The sequence below is a fragment of the Nannobrachium achirus genome (genome assembly GCF_963921795.1).
Source record: "Nannobrachium achirus genome assembly, chromosome: 11".
NCBI lineage: Eukaryota > Metazoa > Chordata > Actinopteri > Myctophiformes > Myctophidae > Nannobrachium > Nannobrachium achirus.
Window position 1 is genome coordinate 3,840,700 of NC_137820.1, and position 21,442 is coordinate 3,862,141.

Consider the following 21,442-nt stretch of genomic DNA (forward strand, 5'->3'; position numbering starts at 1 on the left):
CTCCATCATTTATCTGGAGAGGTCGGTGCCAGCCTCTATCAGACACTTCGTTTTGGGAAGAGTGTCTGGGATTGCAGGGAGAGAGCTAAAGCCTGGTGAAGTTAGCCAGAGCTCTTAATTGCTCCCTTTGAACTTCAAAGGGGTAGTGAACCGCGGTAATTGATTGAGCCATACAAGTGTCAATAGCTTGTTAGTCAATGAAAGCATCAAAGACTACGACCTGTTTGATGTCTGCAATTAGAGTGGGGGGATGTGTTTGTATACACACAGACTCGCCTGATTGGCTGAATGGTTCTGAACCAGGCCACCACCCACCACGTGCCCCAAGCCTACAGCCCTGATTGGCTAGCCCTTTCATCGGGCGAGTGGAAAAAGCTTATTTAATGTGAGGGGCCAGACTTCACTACAACACCACTACCGCCAGGGGGTGGTGTTGAGTGCAGTCTGGAGTGTATGACACTCACCAGCTGGCAGCGGGCTCACAGACAGGGGGGTTGTCGTTGAGGTCGGTGACGGTGACCTGCAGCTCCAGGGTGTTGGAGAGGGGGGGGAGGGGGGGCTCGCAGGGTGTCAGGGTGGCCGTCACCGTCAGCGTCACCGTGGGGTGGTCCCTGAGGGGGGCGGAGTCACGGTCCATCCTGCCGGAGATGGACAGGACCCCGGTGTCTGGAACACAGCAAGGGATATTTCAACGTAACATTTGTTCAACGTCCCAATAGTCGTTAGACGCTGGTGAATGCTAACCTGGTGAAATGCTAACCTGCTGGCGCTGGTTAATGCTAACCTGGTGAAATGCTAACCTGGTGAATGTTAACCACTATGCCTAAACCTATAACCCTAACCTCAGTAAAACTATGCCTAAACCTAACCCTAAAACCTAACCCCCTAACGATTAGTTGAACAAATGGGACTTAGAAATATCAAGATTTTACCACACTTGCCACTTTACTGCTTAAAAGTCGTCTGTGTGGGGTGGAAACCTTGTATGTCCAAAACTGTCCTTTTTTTGTTATTCTTATTAAACGATTTAAAATAGTGAAAATAGCCGATCTACAAGCACACAACACCTCACACCGCGAGGCGTTGTGTACTCGTAGATCGGCTATTTTCACTACTTGTGTGACACTTTTGTATGATGAAGTAGTGCTTTAATTTACCAAAAACATTGGAAACTTGGAGATACGAGGTTTCTATCTGACAGTAACAAGTATTAGGCCTACTTTGGTTTTCATCTACTTTGGTTTTTCAGTCATGCATGCGACGCTCTGTGAGTAGGGATGGGTATCGTCTGCGATACATTTAATGGTATCGATTGCATGACGTCGATACTATCGGGTATCTGTTCACGTAAAAACGAACGATACCTTGTTTCGATACTCTGGAAGGCACCCCTGGCCGGTCGCATCTTTAACAGTTGGGCTACTGAGAGTTTAATGACTGCTTTAGTAGGCTACACTCGTTACTGTGGAAAATAGCCTATAATGTTTATTATTATGATGATTATCCAACGTCTATACTCTCCGCTATGCCACACTGTGTGATCATCATCATCACCTCTGCTCTACTGCTGCGGTAGAGCAGTTAAACTTAAATAAAAAGTATCGAAAATGGTATCGAAAAGGGTATCGTATCGATTCCCAGGTATCGAAAAAGGTATCGTATCTATTCAAAGGTGAACGATATCCATCCCTATCTGTGAGACAATTCAAATTGTCTTTTGTGTCTCAAGCTAAAACCTTTGGGAATCACTGCTGTACACAATGTATGTATATAGATCTTGTGTGATATAGAGGGTATGAGCGTGACATCATCATCATACCCAGAGGTTATGCGGGAACAGACAGACAGTGATAGTGAACAGTTCAGACTCACATGTGTCTACAGTCAGATAGTTGTTATCAGAGATAGAACAGTTCAGACTCACATGTGTCTACAGTCAGATAGTTGTTATCAGAGATAGAACAGTTCAGACTCACATGTGTCTACAGTCAGGTAGTTGTTATCAGAGATAGAACAGTTCAGACTCACATGTGTCTACAGTCAGGTAGTTGTTATCACATATAGAACAGTTCATACTCACATGTGTCTACAGTCAGGTAGTTGTTATCAGAGATAGAACAGTTCAGACTCACATGTGTCTACAGTCAGGTAGTTGTTATCAGAGATAGAACAGTTCAGACTCACATGTGTCTACAGTCAGGTAGTTGTTATCAGATATAGAACAGTTCAGACTCACATGTGTCTACAGTCAGGTAGTTGTTATCAGAGATAGAACAGTTCAGACTCACATGTGTCTACAGTCAGGTAGTTGTTATCAGAGATAGAACAGTTCAGACTCACATGTGTCTACAGTCAGGTAGTTGTTATCAGATATAGAACAGTTCAGACTCACATGTGTCTACAGTCAGGTAGTTGTTATCAGATATAGAACAGTTCAGACTCACATGTGTCTACAGTCAGGTAGTTGTTATCACATATAGAACAGTTCATACTCACATGTGTCTACAGTCAGGTAGTTGTTATCAGAGATAGAACAGTTCAGACTCACATGTGTCTACAGTCAGGTAGTTGTTATCAGAGATAGAACAGTTCAGACTCACATGTGTCTACAGTCAGGTAGTTGTTATCAGAGATAGAACAGTTCAGACTCACATGTGTCTACAGTCAGGTAGTTGTTATCAGAGATAGAACAGTTCAGACTCACATGTGTCTACAGTCAGGTAGTTGTTATCAGAGATAGAACAGTTCAGACTCACATGTGTCTACAGTCAGGTAGTTGTTATCAGATATAGAACAGTTCATACTCACATGTGTCTACAGTCAGGTAGTTGTTATCAGATATAGAACAGTTCATACTCACATGTGTCTACAGTCAGGTAGTTGTTATCAGATATAGAACAGTTCATACTCACATGTGTCTACAGTCAGATAGTTGTTATCAGATATAGAACAGTTCAGACTCACATGTGTCTACAGTCAGATAGTTGTTATCAGATATAGAACAGTTCAGACTCACATGTGTCTACAGTCAGGTAGTTGTTATCACATATAGAACAGTTCATACTCACATGTGTCTACAGTCAGATAGTTGTTATCAGATATAGAACAGTTCATACTCACATGTGTCTACAGTCAGGTAGTTGTTATCAGATATAGAACAGTTCAGACTCACATGTGTCTACAGTCAGGTAGTTGTTATCACATATAGAACAGTTCAGACTCACATGTGTCTACAGTCAGATAGTTGTTATCAGAGATGTTTAACAGTTCAGACTCACATGTGTCTACAGTCAGGTAGTTGTTATCAGAGATGTTTAACAGTTCAGACTCACATGTGTCTACAGTCAGGTAGTTGTTATCAGATATAGAACAGTTCAGACTCACATGTGTCTACAGTCAGGTAGTTGTTATCAGAGATAGAACAGTTCAGACTCACATGTGTCTACAGTCAGATAGTTGTTATCAGAGATGCTGTACAGGATGACTCCGTCGTCCAGATCAGAAACCACAGCTGTGATGTTTGCTACGATGAACCCTGGAGTCAACTCCTCAGGAATGACGAAGGAGGTGATTTTACTGCACAACGCACGCAAGCACACACACACACACACACACACACGCACGCACGCGGCACGCAAACACACACAATTTCTTGTTTCTTGTTTTTCTTGACTTTACAATGACTCGTAAAAAGGGCTACAAATAAAGGTGACTTGACTTCAACCACTTAACATTTAAACCCCAGAAGTTGGGGGCTCCATACTAGTCTATTTTCTGTTTTCTCTAGTCTAGACATTAAATATCTTTGCTGAAAATATAGTGTCTGTGAAAGTTCTCCCAGAATATGCATACTGGGTTTTAAATAGCATCATAATTAGGCTGATTTAATTGATTGTTTCTCAATTCAGGTTAAAACACAGCAAAAAAAAGAAAAAAGGTCTGACCTTATAGTACACAGTGATGTAAGCAACACAGCTGCATAAGGCTGACCTTATAGTACACAGTGATAACACTTGAAATAGAACTCTATTAAGAGATGCTCACTTTAAGAAGGTAGGTTTGTTGTCGTGTTTGTTCAGGATGTGAACAGTCAGTATTCTCCACACGGTGTGGTTTCCATCACTCACACTGATGTTCACTATGTAACTGTGGAACAGACAGACACACAGACAGACAGACAGACACACAGACAGACAGACAGACGTACACAGACAGACACACAGACAGAAAGACAGACACACACACAGACAGACAGACAGTGTGGACCAGAGAGCGTTGTTCTTTATCACACTGGTTTGCAACATGGCGGTCCGGGCACCCCCAGAGGTCCTTGAGGAGGTCCCAGTGGGTCCCCAGTTAAAGTATTGCTATTTAGGGACCAAACCAAACGGTCCCTTGCTGTGTTTACTGTATGTATTGTATGAGAGTGTACAAATGCTATGTTAACCACATTATGTGTATATTTCATACGGAAAAGAAATCTATGGGCAGAAAAAGCACTGTTAACGTGGCATGGTAAGCGAGTGAAAACGTACTTATGGGTTTTAGGAAAATAACTTAGACCCACCACATATGCTTTAGTAATACAGTAGGCCTACCTGGTAGGGTCTGTCTGGTAGTAAAACTGCTTGGTGGTGAAAATGACTCCTGATGCTGAGTCTATGTCAAAGCCAGGTGTGGGAGGGGCCAGGCTGAACTGTAAACACACACACACACAAACACACACACACACACACACATTATGATTCTTTTTTTGAATCCACAACTTACAATTAATTCATTTACAGGGAAACCCATTTAACAGGGTTGATAGTTCATGCGGTCTTGATACACTTTCTCCTCCGCACAGGCAAGCTGACTATAACTGCTGAAACAGAGCAATATCTATAGCCAGTTGTTTAGCCTGGCTCTTTGTCATGTCAGCGATTGTTAGGCCACGTGGTCAGTTTATGTAGCCTACAGTACATGTTAATGTACAGTACATGGCCCAGGCTTCCAAATATGAGTATTGAGAATCTACAAGTCTGTTATGATAGATAGATAGATAGATAGATAGATAGATAGATAGATAGATAGATAGAACAAGAACAGAGTACAGAGTACAGTAAGTACAGTAAAAGCAACGTACAACAAGAAAGGGAACGAATAATATATATATATATATGTATATATATATATATATAAATAAATATATATACATAAAGTGTCCTAAAGCACAACTATCAATATAATACAGTGCCCAAATCAAAGTGACCATAACAGTCAATGATTCACGCGCGCGCACACAAACACGCACGCGCGCACACACACACACACACACACACACACACACACACACACACACACACACACACACACACACACACACACACACACACACAACATTATGGAACTGACAAATTGCATGCACGTGTTATAAAGAAGAGTCTTAAAGTCAGAGACAGTGTGATGGAATGATGAGGTCCAGTATTACAGTCAGAGGGTCATCCTCCGGGTCAGACACTGTGGGGTAGTAGATCTGTCCTGGTGCAGATTTCTCTACAACGTAAAGCGTTGTCTCTGCAACAATAAAATATACATGATATGAAATATATTTAGGCCCAGAATTATTGAATGCTTTAACCAGTGAAAAATAGCAGATATACAAGTTCACAGCGCGGCACCGAGTGCCGTGCTGCGAGCTTGTAGATCTGCTATTTTTGAAAAAGTCGTGAAAATGTGTGCAAATCTTTGACTATATGTATTTTCAAAGCGAACATTTGTAACTCAAATTTTGTTCCTGGGGGTCCCTGGAACCAAATATTTTGAGATGGGGGTCCATGGCCAAATAAATATCAGTTTGGGGGTCCTTCACATGAAAAGGTTTGAGAACCACTGACATAGTAGTCTCTCAAGAACAGACTAACTGAGCTCCAGTTAAGTGAAAAGGACCTTTTCTTTGACGATGGCCGGCCAGATTGCTGACATAGAAACATAGGTTTTTCAAAAAGTCTTAGAAGGATTCAAAAGACACTTATAGAATCGGGTCAAAATTCCAATTTTCAAGTTTTTTTTCAAAAATAACAGATCTACAAGCTCACAGCGTGGCACTTGGTGCAGCGCTGCGAGCTTGTATATCTGCTATTTTTCAATAGTTAAAGCATAAAATAATGATACACAATAAGGTGGACCTGTTATGAATGGGTTAACACTGCCCTGCCACACAGATGGAAACATACAGTATAAACTAGTATTGTGATGCTATTGTACAACATCTACACTTTGCAACATGTTTGTTAAACTTTGTTTTAAATATTGAATTGCTCTATATTTTGATAGTAATCATTGCTCAGTAACAAGTGTTTGTTCAGCAGTGTCGTAATATTGTTGTTGTCGGGTGGAAACATTGTATGTCCAAAACCATTCCGTTTTCTATTTACCTTTTTAAAAATGTGTTAAACTAGTGAAAATAGCTGATCTGCAAGTACACAACGTCTCGCAGTGCCAGGTGTTGTGTGCTTGTAGATCTGCTATTTTCACTCGTTTTGTATGATAAAGTAGAGCCTTATTTTACAAAAAAAAAAAAACATACACATTGGAGAAACTTGGAGATTCGAGGTTTCCTACTAAAGCAGTCATTAAACTCTCAGTAGCCCAACTGTTACAGATGCGACCGGCTAGGGGTGCGTTCCAGAGTATCGAAACAAGGTATCGTTCGTTTTTACGTGAACCGATACCCGATAGTATCGACGCCATGCTATCGATACCATTAAAAGTATCGCAGACGATATCCATCCCTAGGAATGGATGCCAGTCTAATTGAGGTGCAGCTGTAGAGCTTTGTGTGAGTATAGAAACCTTGGTGGTGAAACTCAGGCGGTTCGTCCTGATCGGTGAGGACCACGGTGAGGGTCTCCAGGACACCGTCCCCTCCGCTGTCCACCGCCACCACACGCAACACCAAGCGCTTCTGGACCGACTCGAAGTCCAGCTCTGAGCCTCCTGTCACTGACACCTGAGGACACACACACACACACACACACACACACACACACACACACACACACACACACACACACACACACACACACACACACACACACACACACACACACACACTCTTATTTTTAAGTGTCTGCTCTCGGTTGACTTGACACGAACAACATGCTAAGTCAAAGTAACGGCAATCAAGTTTAATTTCACCCATATATTTATTTATGAATCTTTATGAAACTGTAGATAGTACTGCACAGAGCTCACCAGTGGTCAGATAGATAGTACTGTACAGAGCTCACCAGTGGTCAGATAGATAGTACTGTACAGAGCTCACCAGTGCGTGGGAGGAGTTTCTCATGGACACAGATAGATAGTACTGCACAGAGCTCACCAGTGGTCAGATAGATATAGTACTGCACAGAGCTCACCAGTGGTCAGATAGATATAGTACTGCACAGAGCTCACCAGTGGTCAGATATTTATAGTACTGCACAGAGCTCACCAGTGGTCAGATAGATATAGTACTGCACAGAGCTCACCAGTGGTCAGATAGATATAGTACTGTACAGAGCTCACCAGTGGTCAGATAGATATAGTACTGCACAGAGCTCACCAGTAGTCAGATAGATATAGTACTGTACAGAGCTCACCAGTGGTCAGATAGATATAGTACTGTACAGAGCTCACCAGTGGTCAGATAGATAGTACTGCACAGAGCTCACCAGTGGTCAGATAGATATAGTACTGTACAGAGCTCACCAGTGGTCAGATAGATATAGTACTGTACAGAGCTCACCAGTGGTCAGATAGATAGTACTGTACAGAGCTCACCAGTGGTCAGATAGATATAGTACTGTACAGAGCTCACCAGTGGTCAGATAGATTTAGTACTGTACAGAGCTCACCAGTGGTCAGATAGATATAGTACTGCACAGAGCTCACCAGTGGTCAGATAGATAGTACTGTACAGAGCTAACCAGTGGTCAGATAGATATAGTACTGTACAGAGCTCACCAGTGGTCAGATAGATATAGTACTGTACAGAGCTCACCAGTTGTCAGATAGATAGTACTGTACAGAGCTCACCAGTTGTCAGATAGATAGTACTGTACAGAGCTCACCAGTGGTCAGATAGGTAGTACTGCACAGAGCTCACCAGTGGTCAGATAGGTAGTACTGTACAGAGCTCACCAGTGGTCAGATAGATAGTACTGCACAGAGCTCACCAGTGGTCAGATAGATATAGTACTGTACAGAGCTCACCAGTGGTCAGATAGATAATACTGCACAGAGCTCACCAGTGGTCAGATAGATATAGTACTGTACAGAGCTCACCAGTGGTCAGATAGATAGTACTGCACAGAGCTCACCAGTGGTCAGATAGATATAGTACTGTACAGAGCTCACCAGTGGTCAGATAGATAGTACTGTACAGAGCTCACCAGTGGTCAGATAGAGATAGTACTGCACAGAGCTCACCAGTGGTCAGATAGATATAGTACTGTACAGAGCTCACCAGTGGTCAGATAGATAGTACTGTACAGAGCTCACCAGTGGTCAGATAGAGATAGTACTGCACAGAGCTCACCAGTGCGTGGGAGGAGTTTCTCATGGACACGGTGAAGGCGGTGGTCAGAGGGTCAGGGTTGATGATGGCAGGGAAGCCCGTTTCCACGGAGACCCCCGGGGTCAGCAGGGTCACCTGGAACACGTGGACCGGAGTGCCGGCGGGACTGTTCTCTGACAGGCTCACTGTGGCCGGAAGACCCGGAAGACTCAGCTCTGCAAGGATGTCTGGAAAACCAGCGGTGGACAGGAATGGAACTGAGAACGTGTACTTGATTACTGTTACTCAAGTTGCTTGATTGAGTTTTTTGATATTTTGATATTCATTTCATCAGACATGCCCCCATTTTATAAAACCCCATTTTAACCATATTAGATTAATTGAAAACACCTGTCCTTGGTTCTAGTGGCTGATATTGTCCTTCTAATAGGGGCCATGTTTGTATAATTCCTTTCTTAACTTAATTCATATTACCTCATGTATCAGGTAACGTTCTGTATAACAAACAATTGTGTGAATTGTAAACACCATATAACTAAGGGTGACTCGTTCATGCAAGCATGACTGCTGCTGCTGTGAATTAAAGAATTCAAAGAAAAGAAATTCTTACCTTGTTGAGTGTTTCTATATCGACAGTTGTTAAGTACATTTACTTGAGTACTGTTAAGGAGTAGTTTACCCCCAAAATGACTTTTTTCCTATTGATTACACACACCATGGAGACTTGAATGCATGGATATTTTTTTGTTTTTGTCACATTCCTAAGCCAATAATTTGATTATAAGAAATGTACTCCCATTGATTCCGGTAGGAATGGGGGCTTTATTGGCTTAGGAATGTGACAAAAACAAAGAAATAGCCATGAATTCATGTCTCCATGGGGTGAGTAATCAATAGGGGAAAAAAAGTCATTTTGGGGGTGAACTACTCCTTTAGGCCTAATGTAAGTAAATCTTTTGATTAAAAAAAAAATCACTCAGCTACAAATATTGTACTGACTCCACTATACAATTTCCAAACATAGAATATGACTGTTTAAAATATAGGGAAAATAAAACCTCAACATGTCTTGTAGATCTGCTATTTTCCTTATTCCCTGTTATTTTCTTTAGTTTTCCTTTTCTTTTTTATTTACTTCTCCTCTAAATTTCAATATGTACCGTCCCCCTTTTTTACCCCTCTACACCAAAACTAGACGATCTACAAGGTCATAAGGTGGCTTTTTTGGGAGAATGTTGTGCTATTGACATGCCCAGAATGGGGACGATAGGATTAATTTAGTTTCCAACAAGTACACAAAGTACTTTAAAGCAGTGGTTCTCAACCTGTGGCTCAGGACCCCAGGGGGGACCCCACATCATTTTTTGGGGTCCCCCAGATGACAGTGAAGTGACAAGACAAGAAAGACCATTACTTTATCAAAAGTAATCAACAAACTAACTGGTCAAACATTGGCTAAATTCTATAAGAAAGAGGTAAACATTTTGAAAATAGACAATCTACAAGCTCACCGTGAGCTTGACTTTAATTTCACAATATTTACGGTATCTGTAGAACCGATAGTCAAACAAAATGTAATGCCTCAACTCTTACGATTCCAGATGCAAGGTGGGGAGCGGGGTCCCCAGTTCAAATATGATTAATAAATATGATTATTATTAAGTAACAAAGTACACCATGAATCCATCAGCTGTAGTCCTCACCTTGTATCATCCAGGAGCACAGAACCAACAGCAGATGGACTCTGTGTGCAGCCATTCTCCTCCTGTCTGTTCTTCAATCTTCAGCAGAAAGCAGAGCGATAGACTGAACATGTACAACAACATACAGTACAGTAGACGGTCCTATGAAGACACACTGTTATCAATGTTGCTAAGAGGCTTCTGTTGATAGAAACCATACCATGTACAGCATGTTCATCTCTTAAGTCTGATAAGCTCTCTGTGTATTAGTTGAATCATCGTAGCAACAGAGTTGCTAGCTATTTAAAGGAAAACTTTGTTTTTTTACAACAAGGGTTCATATTTTAGATTGTAATCAGAGAAAAGAAAAAGTGAGTGTTAAAATGTTTTCATTCGCTTCGTTCTATTGTTTTATCACGTCGTTTACCGTGCTAAAATGTGGGGCATGCGTACGCATGGGGGCATGCGTACAAGTGGCTAAATATGTCTTTTTAGACACAATAAGCCAGCAGTTTCTTTATTGCTATTTACAGTAACACTTCTAGCCCCCATAAGTCACATCCAACCATGAAAGGACAGGTTGCGTTGTATCTTGGGAATGGGCTTATTCTGTGTAAAATGACATATTTAGCCACTTGTACGCATGCCCCCAACCACTAAGAATCTCTAAAACAATAGAAAGAAGTAAATGAAATGATTTTAACACTCATCTTTTATATTCTTTAATTACAATCTAAAATATGAACCCTTGTTGTAAAAAACTAAAGTTGTCCTTTAAAGGGATACTTCATCCCAAAATGACCTTTTGAGCGGTGCTGCATCGCTCCTACATCTGGCTTTGTCTGTTTGTACGCAGCCTATGTCCCGCCCCATCCCACGTTGGCCAAGCTTCGCAGGAACTCTATATGAAATTAACTCATAAATAACACTGCTCACTTCACCCTGGGTGTGGTTTTATTCTTTCAATTACTCACCCCATGGAGACTTGAATTCACGGATATTCTTTTCGTCCTTGTCGCATTCCTAAGACCATAATTTGAGGAGACTCTTTGTGTCTCCATAGGGAACCTATAGCCTCGTAAAACCACCTACTTCCGTAAATCCAGAAGTGACAATAATGCGTTTTTCTGGAAGTGGGTGGTTTTACGAGGCTAACAGGGAACCACTGCTGGTCATCAAATGATTGGCTTATAAGCTTAGGAGTGAGGCAACAATAAAAATGTGTATCGCTATACAAGTCTGGAAGAGAGCAGTGGCGTCCGTTCAGCAAAAGCAAAGGTATGGCAACATGACTGGTGCCTTCGCGAGCGTGCAAGACACCAGTCATGTTGCCATACCTTAGCAACAGGCATGATACATTTATTTTAAGAAGTATATTTTATTTCCCCCTGTTTCTAATGTTTCTTGGGCTGGATATATGGCAGCCTGGAATGGTTGGTCAAATGCAGCTAAACTTGGCATGTTAGTAAACGTGCCACAATAACTTGTTAAAGTGACCATTTTGTATAGTTATTTTACTGTAATTTAACAACATAATAACCAGAACGGATAGACAAAAACAATGAATACGTTTTTGTTTTAATAATCTGAAGATGTGTAGAATATGTGGTGAGAAATGGGTTGAAAATTGTAAAACAGAGAACAGGCCCAGTTCTCTGGTGACTCATCTGTCTACTGTAACAGTTACTGTAATAAAGCAAAGTCAACAGACTGTAGTTCTCTTTTCTAGTTCCCTGTTTAGCTACAAACTATACATTTACAACTGTTTAGTAATAATAATAAAACATAAAAACAGGAACACGTGGAGCACTAGGACTTTACAAAGGAAGTCAACAAGGAGGGCAGTGGTTCTCAACCTGTGGGTCGGGCCCCCAGGGGGTTCCCACGTGAATTTTTGGGGGTCCCCAGATCACAGCAAAACAGCAATTTAAGGACTTTTAATAGCTAATAACTAAAAAAGAAAAAAAAGAAAAAAAAAGGATCATTACTATATCACATGTAATCAACAGACTATGTTATAAACCCCTATCATCAAGTCTTGACAATGGCCAAATTGTCTAAAGTGAGAGGCAACATTTTTGAAAATGGCTGATGATCTATAACACTGAGTTGTAGATCAGGTATTTTCACAATATTTATCTGTATAGTCTCAACTCCTACAATTCCAAGTGCTCGTCAGGGTGGGGGGTCTCCAGATCAAATATGATTATGATTATTTTGGGGGGTCTCCAGATCAAATATGATTATGATTATTTTGGGGGGTCTCCAGATCAAATATGATTATGATTATTTTGGGGGGTCTCCAGATCAAATATGATTATGATTATTTTGGGGTGTCTCCAGATCAAATATGATTATTTTGGGGGCTCATGGCCTGAAAGGGTTGAGAACCACTGAGCAGGCTAACAACACGTTGTGAGATCTTGCAGATCTTTTTTTTTTTTCTTTTTTTTTGTAAAGAGCTTTGGTGTAGAGGGAACAGGAGCAGGAGGACGAGATTCAATTATGAAAATACACATGAAACAAACATAGAAAAGGTTACAATGTGATTTTGATAGCACGTTATGTAGACAGATATCATGTTCTTTAGTACAGTGGTTCTCAACCTGTGGCTGGGCTGGGGTCCCCAGATGATTAGCTTAATGTGCAACATTGTTTTCTCTCTCAACAGTAAACAAACCAACATAACGTTTAAGTGTATAGAGGGTATCTGCATATTTCTAAAGTCACAATTTAAGGACTTTTTTAATACCTCTAAAATGACAAATTAAACATTTGCCAAAGTGTCAAATATTAGCGGCAGAAATTGTGAAAATATCAGATCTACATGAGTTGCGAGGTGTTGTGAGCATGCATATCTGATATTTTCACAATAAAACCGTGTCATCACAAAATGTAATTCCCCAACTCTCATGAGGTTGGGGGGTCCCCAATTAAAATATGATTATTTTGGGGCCAGTTGAGAACCACTGCTTTAGTAGACCTGGTATCTTATAATGTGTATATACCGGTAGTTTAAATGTACATATTATTTTTCTCTTCTTTTTTTATTATTATTATTTTTTTTCTTATACTGTTTAAATGTATTAGGTTCTTGGTTTCCATAGGGAACCACTGCTGTTCATCAACATAGCTTAGGAATGTGACAAAAACTAAAATCTCCATGCATATATAGGATGGGTAATCGATAAAAATAAAACGATCCTAGCAAACTATCCCTTTAAGAGCGTCTGCTAAATGTCTAAATTGTACATTTTGATTAATGTGTAAACAGAAAATAAAACAAACATTTACACAACACTGATGATAGTGCTGTCAAACAAGTCTATGAAGCAATCTATGCAATTGTAACGGAGGTGAATCGGTCCTCCCCACCCGGGCTTCGAACCCGGGCCTCCCACGCAAAAGTCCAATATCTTAACCATCACTCCAAAGGGATATCCCTATGGAACGAGGGAGATACTAGACTTTTTGAGGCTTCAAGGCTGGGGCTGCGACTCTCTCCGCCACACTATGAGAAAGTTTAACTCAGTGATTGCCTGACTTTACATTATTTAATGGGCCTTGATGCCAGCCATTTTGTTTAATTTTGGCTAAAGGGCTAATGTGCACGAGCGTGCACGGCCGGGCTATAAACATAGAATGGTTGGGTCGGCGATTTTTTTCTGTCGACATAGCAAAAAAAAGTAAGACAATCCGATAAACGGTTATGGAGATATAGGCCAAAACGTTTATAATGTAATCTGGTGTAAAAGGAAAATAGAGGAAATATGTCATATGTGTCCGAGGCTGGTGAAACCGTCCTAATGTCGGCAATTTTAAAAGTCAGAAAACGCGAAAACAAGAGTGATTTAGTTTTGTCTTTGTTTTACGTTTTTTTTATATAAATACAGTTTGAATATATTAGAGGGTTTTCATTCCATAAGATATCTTTGTTAATGTTGCCAAATGTTAACATTGGTGTAGTAAAGTTGCCTTACTTTGTGAGAGATTACAGACTGTTTCTGGAGGCGGAAAAGTCAGCTCTTTAGATTTGCATAGCGTTTCGATTGGCCGACGGAATCCATTGTTCCTCAGGTTTCACTCGTGTTCACGCTCTGAGCACCGCCCATACAGTGGTGCATCTGGATCTGGTGTGTAAACACTCTCTCTCAGTGACTAACTTCATCTCGCTAATGTTATTGGTTTGCAGAAGACAGTATTCTGGAAGGATTTATTTTTTGATTTATACGTCGTGATCTGACTCTCTGAGTCGCTCTCGGGCACACTTTTGACCACATGTAACAATGACTAAGTGGATGTATGACTTGTAAAAATGTGAGTGATCAAATAAACTAAACTAAACTAAACTAAAAATACTACAGACTAGTGGCCGAGCTGCGAGATACGCGTTAGCTTCACGCAGTTAGCAGTGGCTAACGGCTAACGCTAACGTTAGCTAGCGCTAGCTGCAGGCAAACGCAGGCATCGTATACACAACTGGAATTGTTGCTCTATTGTTGCCCTTCTACAAGCTCACAACGCGGGCGGTTAAGCCTGTCAGAACCGTCAGATTATCCTTCTGACTGAAGTTACACAAACACTGACGATGTTACATGTATAGCACAGTTAGCAACCAATTTCCAATTTCGATAGGTCACGAGTTAAGGTGTTGCGCACGTGCATTCCCTTAGAGCAACGTGGACTGACGAAAACTGGTGCCCCATAGAACTTTGTGCCTTTGTGGTTAATGTATGTTTTGGACTATTAGAATCAAAATCGACAAAGCATAACTAAAGTTTAAAACATACATAAACCACTTTAGCCCTATGTTATACCAAGGCTATTTGAAAATAGCCGATCTACAAGCTCACAACGCATTGCGATGCGACGCGTTGTGAGCTTGTAGATCTGCTATTTTCAAACATTTTGTACTTTTACTTTTGGTACTTTAAGTACATTTGGATACCAATACTTTTGTACTTTTACTCAAGTACATTTTTAATTCTGGACTTTTACTTGTAACAGAGTGATACTTTTACTTAATTATAAAATGTAGGTAATTTTGTAATACACTATTTTAGTGAAAAATTAAAACTACAAAAAGAAGAAAATGACAGGATGAGCATATAAGGAGGGGAGGAGGTAGAAAAGACCACTGGCCACTATTTCTGACATGGCTGCAAGCACTATAGCACAATATATTACCACAGGTCTACTACCAGTAAGACTCCCTAATCGCCCACAAATAGGGCAAAAATGTTTTTTTCCAAAATCTTCCTGATCCATGTTGATGACATGAGTGTAGACATGCTGTGTAGTGATTTCTGTGATTTTAGGGCAAAATCTGTAGGAGCAGTGTCCAAAAATGTGTTTTTCAAAATCTGCCTGAAGGTGGCGCTATATGGGACAGATTCATGTTGATGGGATGAGTGTAGACATACTGTGTAGCGATTTGCGTGATTTTAGGGCAAAAACGGTAGGAGCAGTGTCCAAAAATGTGTTTTAAAAATCGGCCTGTAGGTGGCGCTAGAAGAGGGCCATGTGAGAAATGAGGGGTGGGGTGTCCGCGTTGCCTTGGCGGACGAATAGGTACCGGCCCCGGCTCTCCCGGACGCTCCTAGCCCGAGTTACGGCATTTTATGTGAGCTGCAGTGGCAGGGGGTCCTCCACTGGGGGCGTCACCACTTTTGCATCCGTTCTGGAGCACGAGGGGTGGGTGGTCCCCAGGAATTCCCCGTGAGCAGCCCCGTTGGGGTGGTCATTTGGTAATTTTTGCACGTGCTCATTTTTTACACTTGGGGGTCCCCGAGGGAGCTGGGGGTCCCTGGAGCTGGGGGTCCTTGGAGGTTGGAGGTTTGGCAGGTAAGGAGTGTGTGTGCAAAATGTGGCATGGATCGGGGCAACGGTTGCGGAGATATGAGCAGGGCAAAAGTGTGACGTGTGACGTGAGTCACGGAGGGACATTTTTTTACACCTGGGGGTCCCCCAGGGACTTGGGGGTCCCTGGAGCTCTGGGGGTCCTTGGAGGTTGTAGTTTGGCAGGCAAGGAGTGTGTGTGCAAAAGCTGGCATGGATGGGGGCAACGGTTGCCGAGATATTTGATTGATTGATTGAGGACTTTATTAGAAGTTTGCATAGGAAAAGGTACAGTTTCATGACGGTACAGTTCACTGGTACAAGGTCTACTAAAAGGAGATCCATTGAAAGCCTAAGCTTATTTCCACTGGAAACCATTGAAGTATCTCATATAACATTGAATGACAGACAGATAGAACACAGTACTATGCAGTAGATATGTGAAGAAAAACAAAAAAGAAGACAGTAATTCTTAAACAAACAGTATATACAAAGAAGGGGCAGGGGAGGGTAGGGTTGGGCTAGGTTCATTTTTACCAGTTGCGAACGGCTGCTGCCTGTAAGTGGTTTTTCAGGGCAATTTTAAAGGATGCAAGTTATCCAAACTCCTTTATAGCCTTCGGTAAGGCGTTCCACATTTTGGTTGTATAGCAGAAAAAGGAGTTTGACCCTTTGTTGGTTTTGACTCTGGGTTGAAAGTGATTTGTGGCGCTGCCTCTGGTGTTGTAATTATGGACATCCTTAATGTTTAAAAAGTATTTTGACAGGTACTTGGGTATCATAGTGGTGTTGTGTATCTTGTACACCAGGCCCATTGCAAGCTGCTGTACTCTGTCATCTACTCTGAGCCACCCCACTCTTAACTGGTGAGTAGCGGTGAGGTGAGTCTGATAGGGAAGGCTAAGCAGGACCCTAATTAGTTTATTTTGGGCTGTTTGGAGTTTAGTTTTCAGGGCTTGTGGGGCGTCACGATACCATACGTGGACTCCGTAGTCAAAGAGGGGCTGGATTATTGCACCAGCTATGGTCTTCAGTGTGTTGAAATTGACCATCGGGGCGATCCTCTGTAGGAAACGAGTTCGTTGGTTGATTTTATTTATTACTTTAGAAGTCATCTTTTCACTGGAAAGATTAGCTTCAAGGGTACATCCTAAGTAAGAGATTTCGTTTTTTCGTGTTATGACCTTGTCACCCACTTTGATTGTGAAGTTATCGACTTTTTTGAGGTTATGATTTGTTCCAAAGAGGATGGACTCCGTTTTTCCCAGGTGAATTGATAGTTTGTTGTCATTAAGCCATGTGCAGATCTTACTTAGTTCAGAGTTAAGTGTCTTCTCAACCTGCAAGTGGTCCTTGCCCGAGACTAGGAGAGCCGAGTCATCCGCGAACAGGAACAGGTTGCAGTCACAAGCAGATGCCATGTCGTTCACGTATATTAGGAACAACAGAGGCCCCAGTATGCTACCTTGAGGAACACCACAGCTTACTGGGAGGGGGGGGGACAGGGTACCGTTAATCTCCACCACCTGTTCCCTCCCCACCAGGTAAGACTGCATCCAACTCACTGCTGCGCTGTCAAGACCGATGGCTGTTAGCTTCTCAATCAGAATAGAATGATTTACGGTATCAAATGCCTTCTGGAGGTCCATCATGACCATGCCACTATATTTGCCGTCATCCGCTTCGCGTTTGATTTGGTCAGTCAAATAGAGAAGGCATGTGTCTGTGGAATGAGATTTTCTGAATCCAGATTGGAACTCGTAAATCAGATTATTCTCATCGAGATATCTTGCAATCTGTTCGTAGACTATTTTCTCCATGACTTTGGATATGGAGCTAAGAATGGAAACAGGACGGTAGTTTCCAGGGTCTAGTTTGCTACCTTTTTTATGCAGGGGGGTTACTTTTGCTAGTTTGAAGTCCTGTGGGACATGACCCTGTTCGATGGAAAGGTTAATTATGTGGGTAATGATTGGAGCAATGGTGGCGGCTGAATCTCTGAGAAATCTAGCTGGAATTTTATCAAGGCCAGTGGCCTTGTGCTGAGGTAGGGCGCTCAGTTTTTTAAACACTTCATCAGTTGTCACTGTGGCAAGTTTAAAGCTGTCTTTTCTGACGCCCAGTTTATTGTAGAATTTCTTAACAAATTTTTTACCATACCGCCCAGATGGGGCGACCAGTTTTTCAACCAGTGAACGGGCCATGGTGGTAAAGGTTTTGTTAAGATGGGTAGCCACTTCACATTTGTCAGAAATGAGAGCAGCGTCCGTTTTGATGTTTATGCTGTGGCATATGTTTTTGGATTTTAAGCCTAATTGGTTGTTAAGCAACTTCCATAGGTCTCGTGGTTTATTTTTGCATTCGTCGATTTTGGTGTCGATGTAGTCTTTTTGGGCGGATCTACATAGGGCGATCGTCTGGTTTCTGAGTTTCTTGCACTGAGCAGTAAGATGTTTGATTTGGATATTGAGATCAGGGTTGAATTTTTTCCTAAGCTTTTTGCTGCACTTACGTTTTTCATCGTACTTTTTGTCTCTGAGTTTAGCTGATTCGGAAATATCTGAGTTATACCATGGCTCTTGGTGGGCTTTAACCCTGGTGGTATTCAAGGGGGCCACGATGTCTAGAGCATTGGTCAATTTGGTTTTAAGACCACACCATGCTCCTTCAACATTTGTACACTGCAGTTCAGGAGAAAAGTCTGTATTCGCTAGTATGCGATTTAATGCCTCACTTGAGTAGTTTTTGAGGCTTCTAGCTACAACTGTTTTGTGGCCACTAGCTTTGGGTTTGTGTATTTTACGCGTACAGTAGATCATGTAATGATCACTAAGACCGCATACAATAGCCCCGCTAGCGGTGACTTTGGATTTGTCTGTGGTTACGATGAGATCTATGAGGGTTTGGGAGTGCTCCGTTACCCTGGTAGGTACGGTAACGAGCTGAGTGAGACCATATTGATTACATAACCCATTAAAGGACTTGAACATGGGTGTTTCTTTACGCAAAACATCGACATTCCAGTCACCCAGAGCGTAGTACTCAGTACCGTCCACCTTTGCTAAGCTCTCTTCAAACAGCTCAAAGAAGTCATTCTGGTCAGGGGGTCTATAGACAGCGCATATTAGTATATTTTTAGCATGTTCAAAAATTATCTCGACCCATACAGTTTCAAGAGAGCTGTGGTGTAGGTCTGGGCGAGTGATAAAATTTAAATCATTGTGAATATACATGCAAACCCCTCCCCCCTTCCTGTTCCTATCATTTCTAATGACAGTGTAATTGGCTATTTCAATGCTAGCATCTGAGAATGAGTCATCGAGTTTAGTTTCTGAGAAGGTTAAAATTTGTACCTTACCATCAAGAAACATATCTTTGATTTGTTCCAGTTTGGGTTTCAAACTGTTGACGTTGAGATGAGTCATTTTCAGTCCCCTTTTCACAAAAGTTTCTTTCATGTCTGAGGTGACCAAATATCCATTATCAGGGCTGGGGGGGGGAGGTTTCCCCTGTGTGTGAGTCCACATCCGTCTCTGGTGGTGGTGGGGGTAGGGGGGGGGGGGGGGGGGAGGGGTAGACCCTTTGATGTCTGAGACCCTAGGCAACAGGATATCCAGCTTCTCTCCTCGGCGCGGGGGGGCGAGGTGTCGCCGCAGATTGAATCAAAGCCGAGCTTTGCCAACAGCCACGATTGGTTTCGATCCCTGGGGGGTGACGTGGCCAGCGGGGGGGGATCCTGCTCGATGGTAATCTCCAGGGATTCGACGGCCGCGAACTGGGCACCAGCAGCCACGATGTCGGGTGGTGAAGCCGGCGCGGGGGTGGGCACACCGTCGTCCGGAGCGCTCCGTGGGTCGGGTGTTCCCTCGAAGATCCGTGGTTCCTCCGAGTTGGCCACGTTGGTAACCTCCCTGGTCGCCAATGGTGATGAGTCGACCGTGGAGAGACCATCCGCGGCCGCGAGAACGGCGGCGAGTCTGCGAGTCATCTGCCGGGTTGCAATCGGCCCTGGGTGCACTTCTATGTCTCCACAAAGTAGTAGCAAAAAGTAAATACAGGACCTTCTGTCCATATTACTGCCAATTGGGGTTTTTTTCTTTGTTGCTATCAGCGTACCAAAGACAGTCATTCTCCCGTAGCCAAGGTGTTTGGATTCCGACCCACCGTGTAGATAAAAATCATTGTGTGATTCCTCTCTGTCCTGCACATAATCCATCGTATCCAAGTTATGTGGGATCCACGGTGAACTCAAGCATGAGTCGGTAAACCATACGAGAAACGTTAGAAAAGATAAAAATATCCATCCCTTTGTCCCTGGTGAGTAGTTTACTTGCGCGCGGTAACTCCGGCAGCGGTGACGACGACTCCTGCGAGGATTTGCGGAGCGAGAAAAAAAGTGACCGTCCTGCATGGCTGCTGAACTTTACTGTGGTGTATGAGCAGGGCAAAAGTGTGACTGACTGACTGACTGACTGACTGACTGACTCACTGACTGACGGACACCTGGTGGAGCTTTCTGTAGTAAATGCGACCTACGGTCGCAACTAAATAGTAGTTTTAAATAATTGTAGTAAATAAAAGTAAATTTGAAGTTGACAGCTACCACTGTGGGTGTGGTTTGACTTGGGGGGAGTGATTTAGGGGTGTAGGTAAGTACCTATTGTCCCTCCCATTGTCACACCCACTTCTGGCGACCTAGAGGTGTCAAAAATGTTCCTGGCATTCAAATGGCTTTTTAAGCACTTTGGGGTTTATGGTGCAACAAGTTTAAAATGTCCATAACTTCTTCAAATATGCTCCAATTCCAACAAATGATACAGTGCCTTACAGAAATTTTCGTCGCCACAGGTAGCTGTAGGTACCTCTGAATACCCACCGGTCTCTCTGGAGATGGGTGTGTCTAAAAATAGGGGGCTGTCCTTTCAGCTTATCTTCTGCAATACAGTTAAGTGACACTAGATGGCATAGCAGAGCAATTAGTTTAACTATTTTGTTGAGGATTGTAATGAACCACAGAACCACAGAAGAATACTATAGAGTAATTATACTTTAAATGGTGTTTAAAAATACATTTTGGCATTGGACTTTTTCATTAAATGTTAATTAAATGTCTCATTTGTATTTGTAAGGGTCCATTTAAAAATAAACACTGGGTATTTTTTGTTCTACACAAATTCAAATCATTACCAATAATTTCATGAAGAAGAAACTAAGAAATCATATAAATTATAAAACAAGTGTTTAAGAAGTTGTGAAAAATAGCTGATCTACAAGCTCACCGCATAAAATTGCCGAAGCAAATTGGGTGCACCATTAAAGCAACAATATTGTAGTCATATGTAGGCCTACAAGTAAAATGCAATGGAATTCAATCCTGTAC

At 42.1% G+C, this 21,442-nt stretch overlaps 1 protein-coding gene across 1 annotated transcript in view; it reads right to left on the reverse strand.

Annotated features, from left to right (window-relative positions):
• LOC308293657 (cadherin-related family member 3-like) overlaps positions 1-20,050 on the reverse strand; it is a gene marked incomplete at both ends in the record, with an annotated part of 28,574 nt that extends 8,524 nt beyond the window's left edge. The window contains 8 exons of the mRNA XM_080736252.1: positions 465-666; positions 3,437-3,576; positions 4,045-4,146; positions 4,599-4,696; positions 5,474-5,559; positions 6,838-6,994; positions 8,564-8,769; positions 19,669-20,050. Of these exons, the coding sequence (XP_080592378.1) occupies positions 465-666; positions 3,437-3,576; positions 4,045-4,146; positions 4,599-4,696; positions 5,474-5,559; positions 6,838-6,994; positions 8,564-8,769; positions 19,669-20,050 (1,373 nt within the window). The remainder of the gene's footprint in view (positions 1-464; positions 667-3,436; positions 3,577-4,044; positions 4,147-4,598; positions 4,697-5,473; positions 5,560-6,837; positions 6,995-8,563; positions 8,770-19,668) is intronic.
• Positions 20,051-21,442: the final 1,392 nt, after the last annotated feature.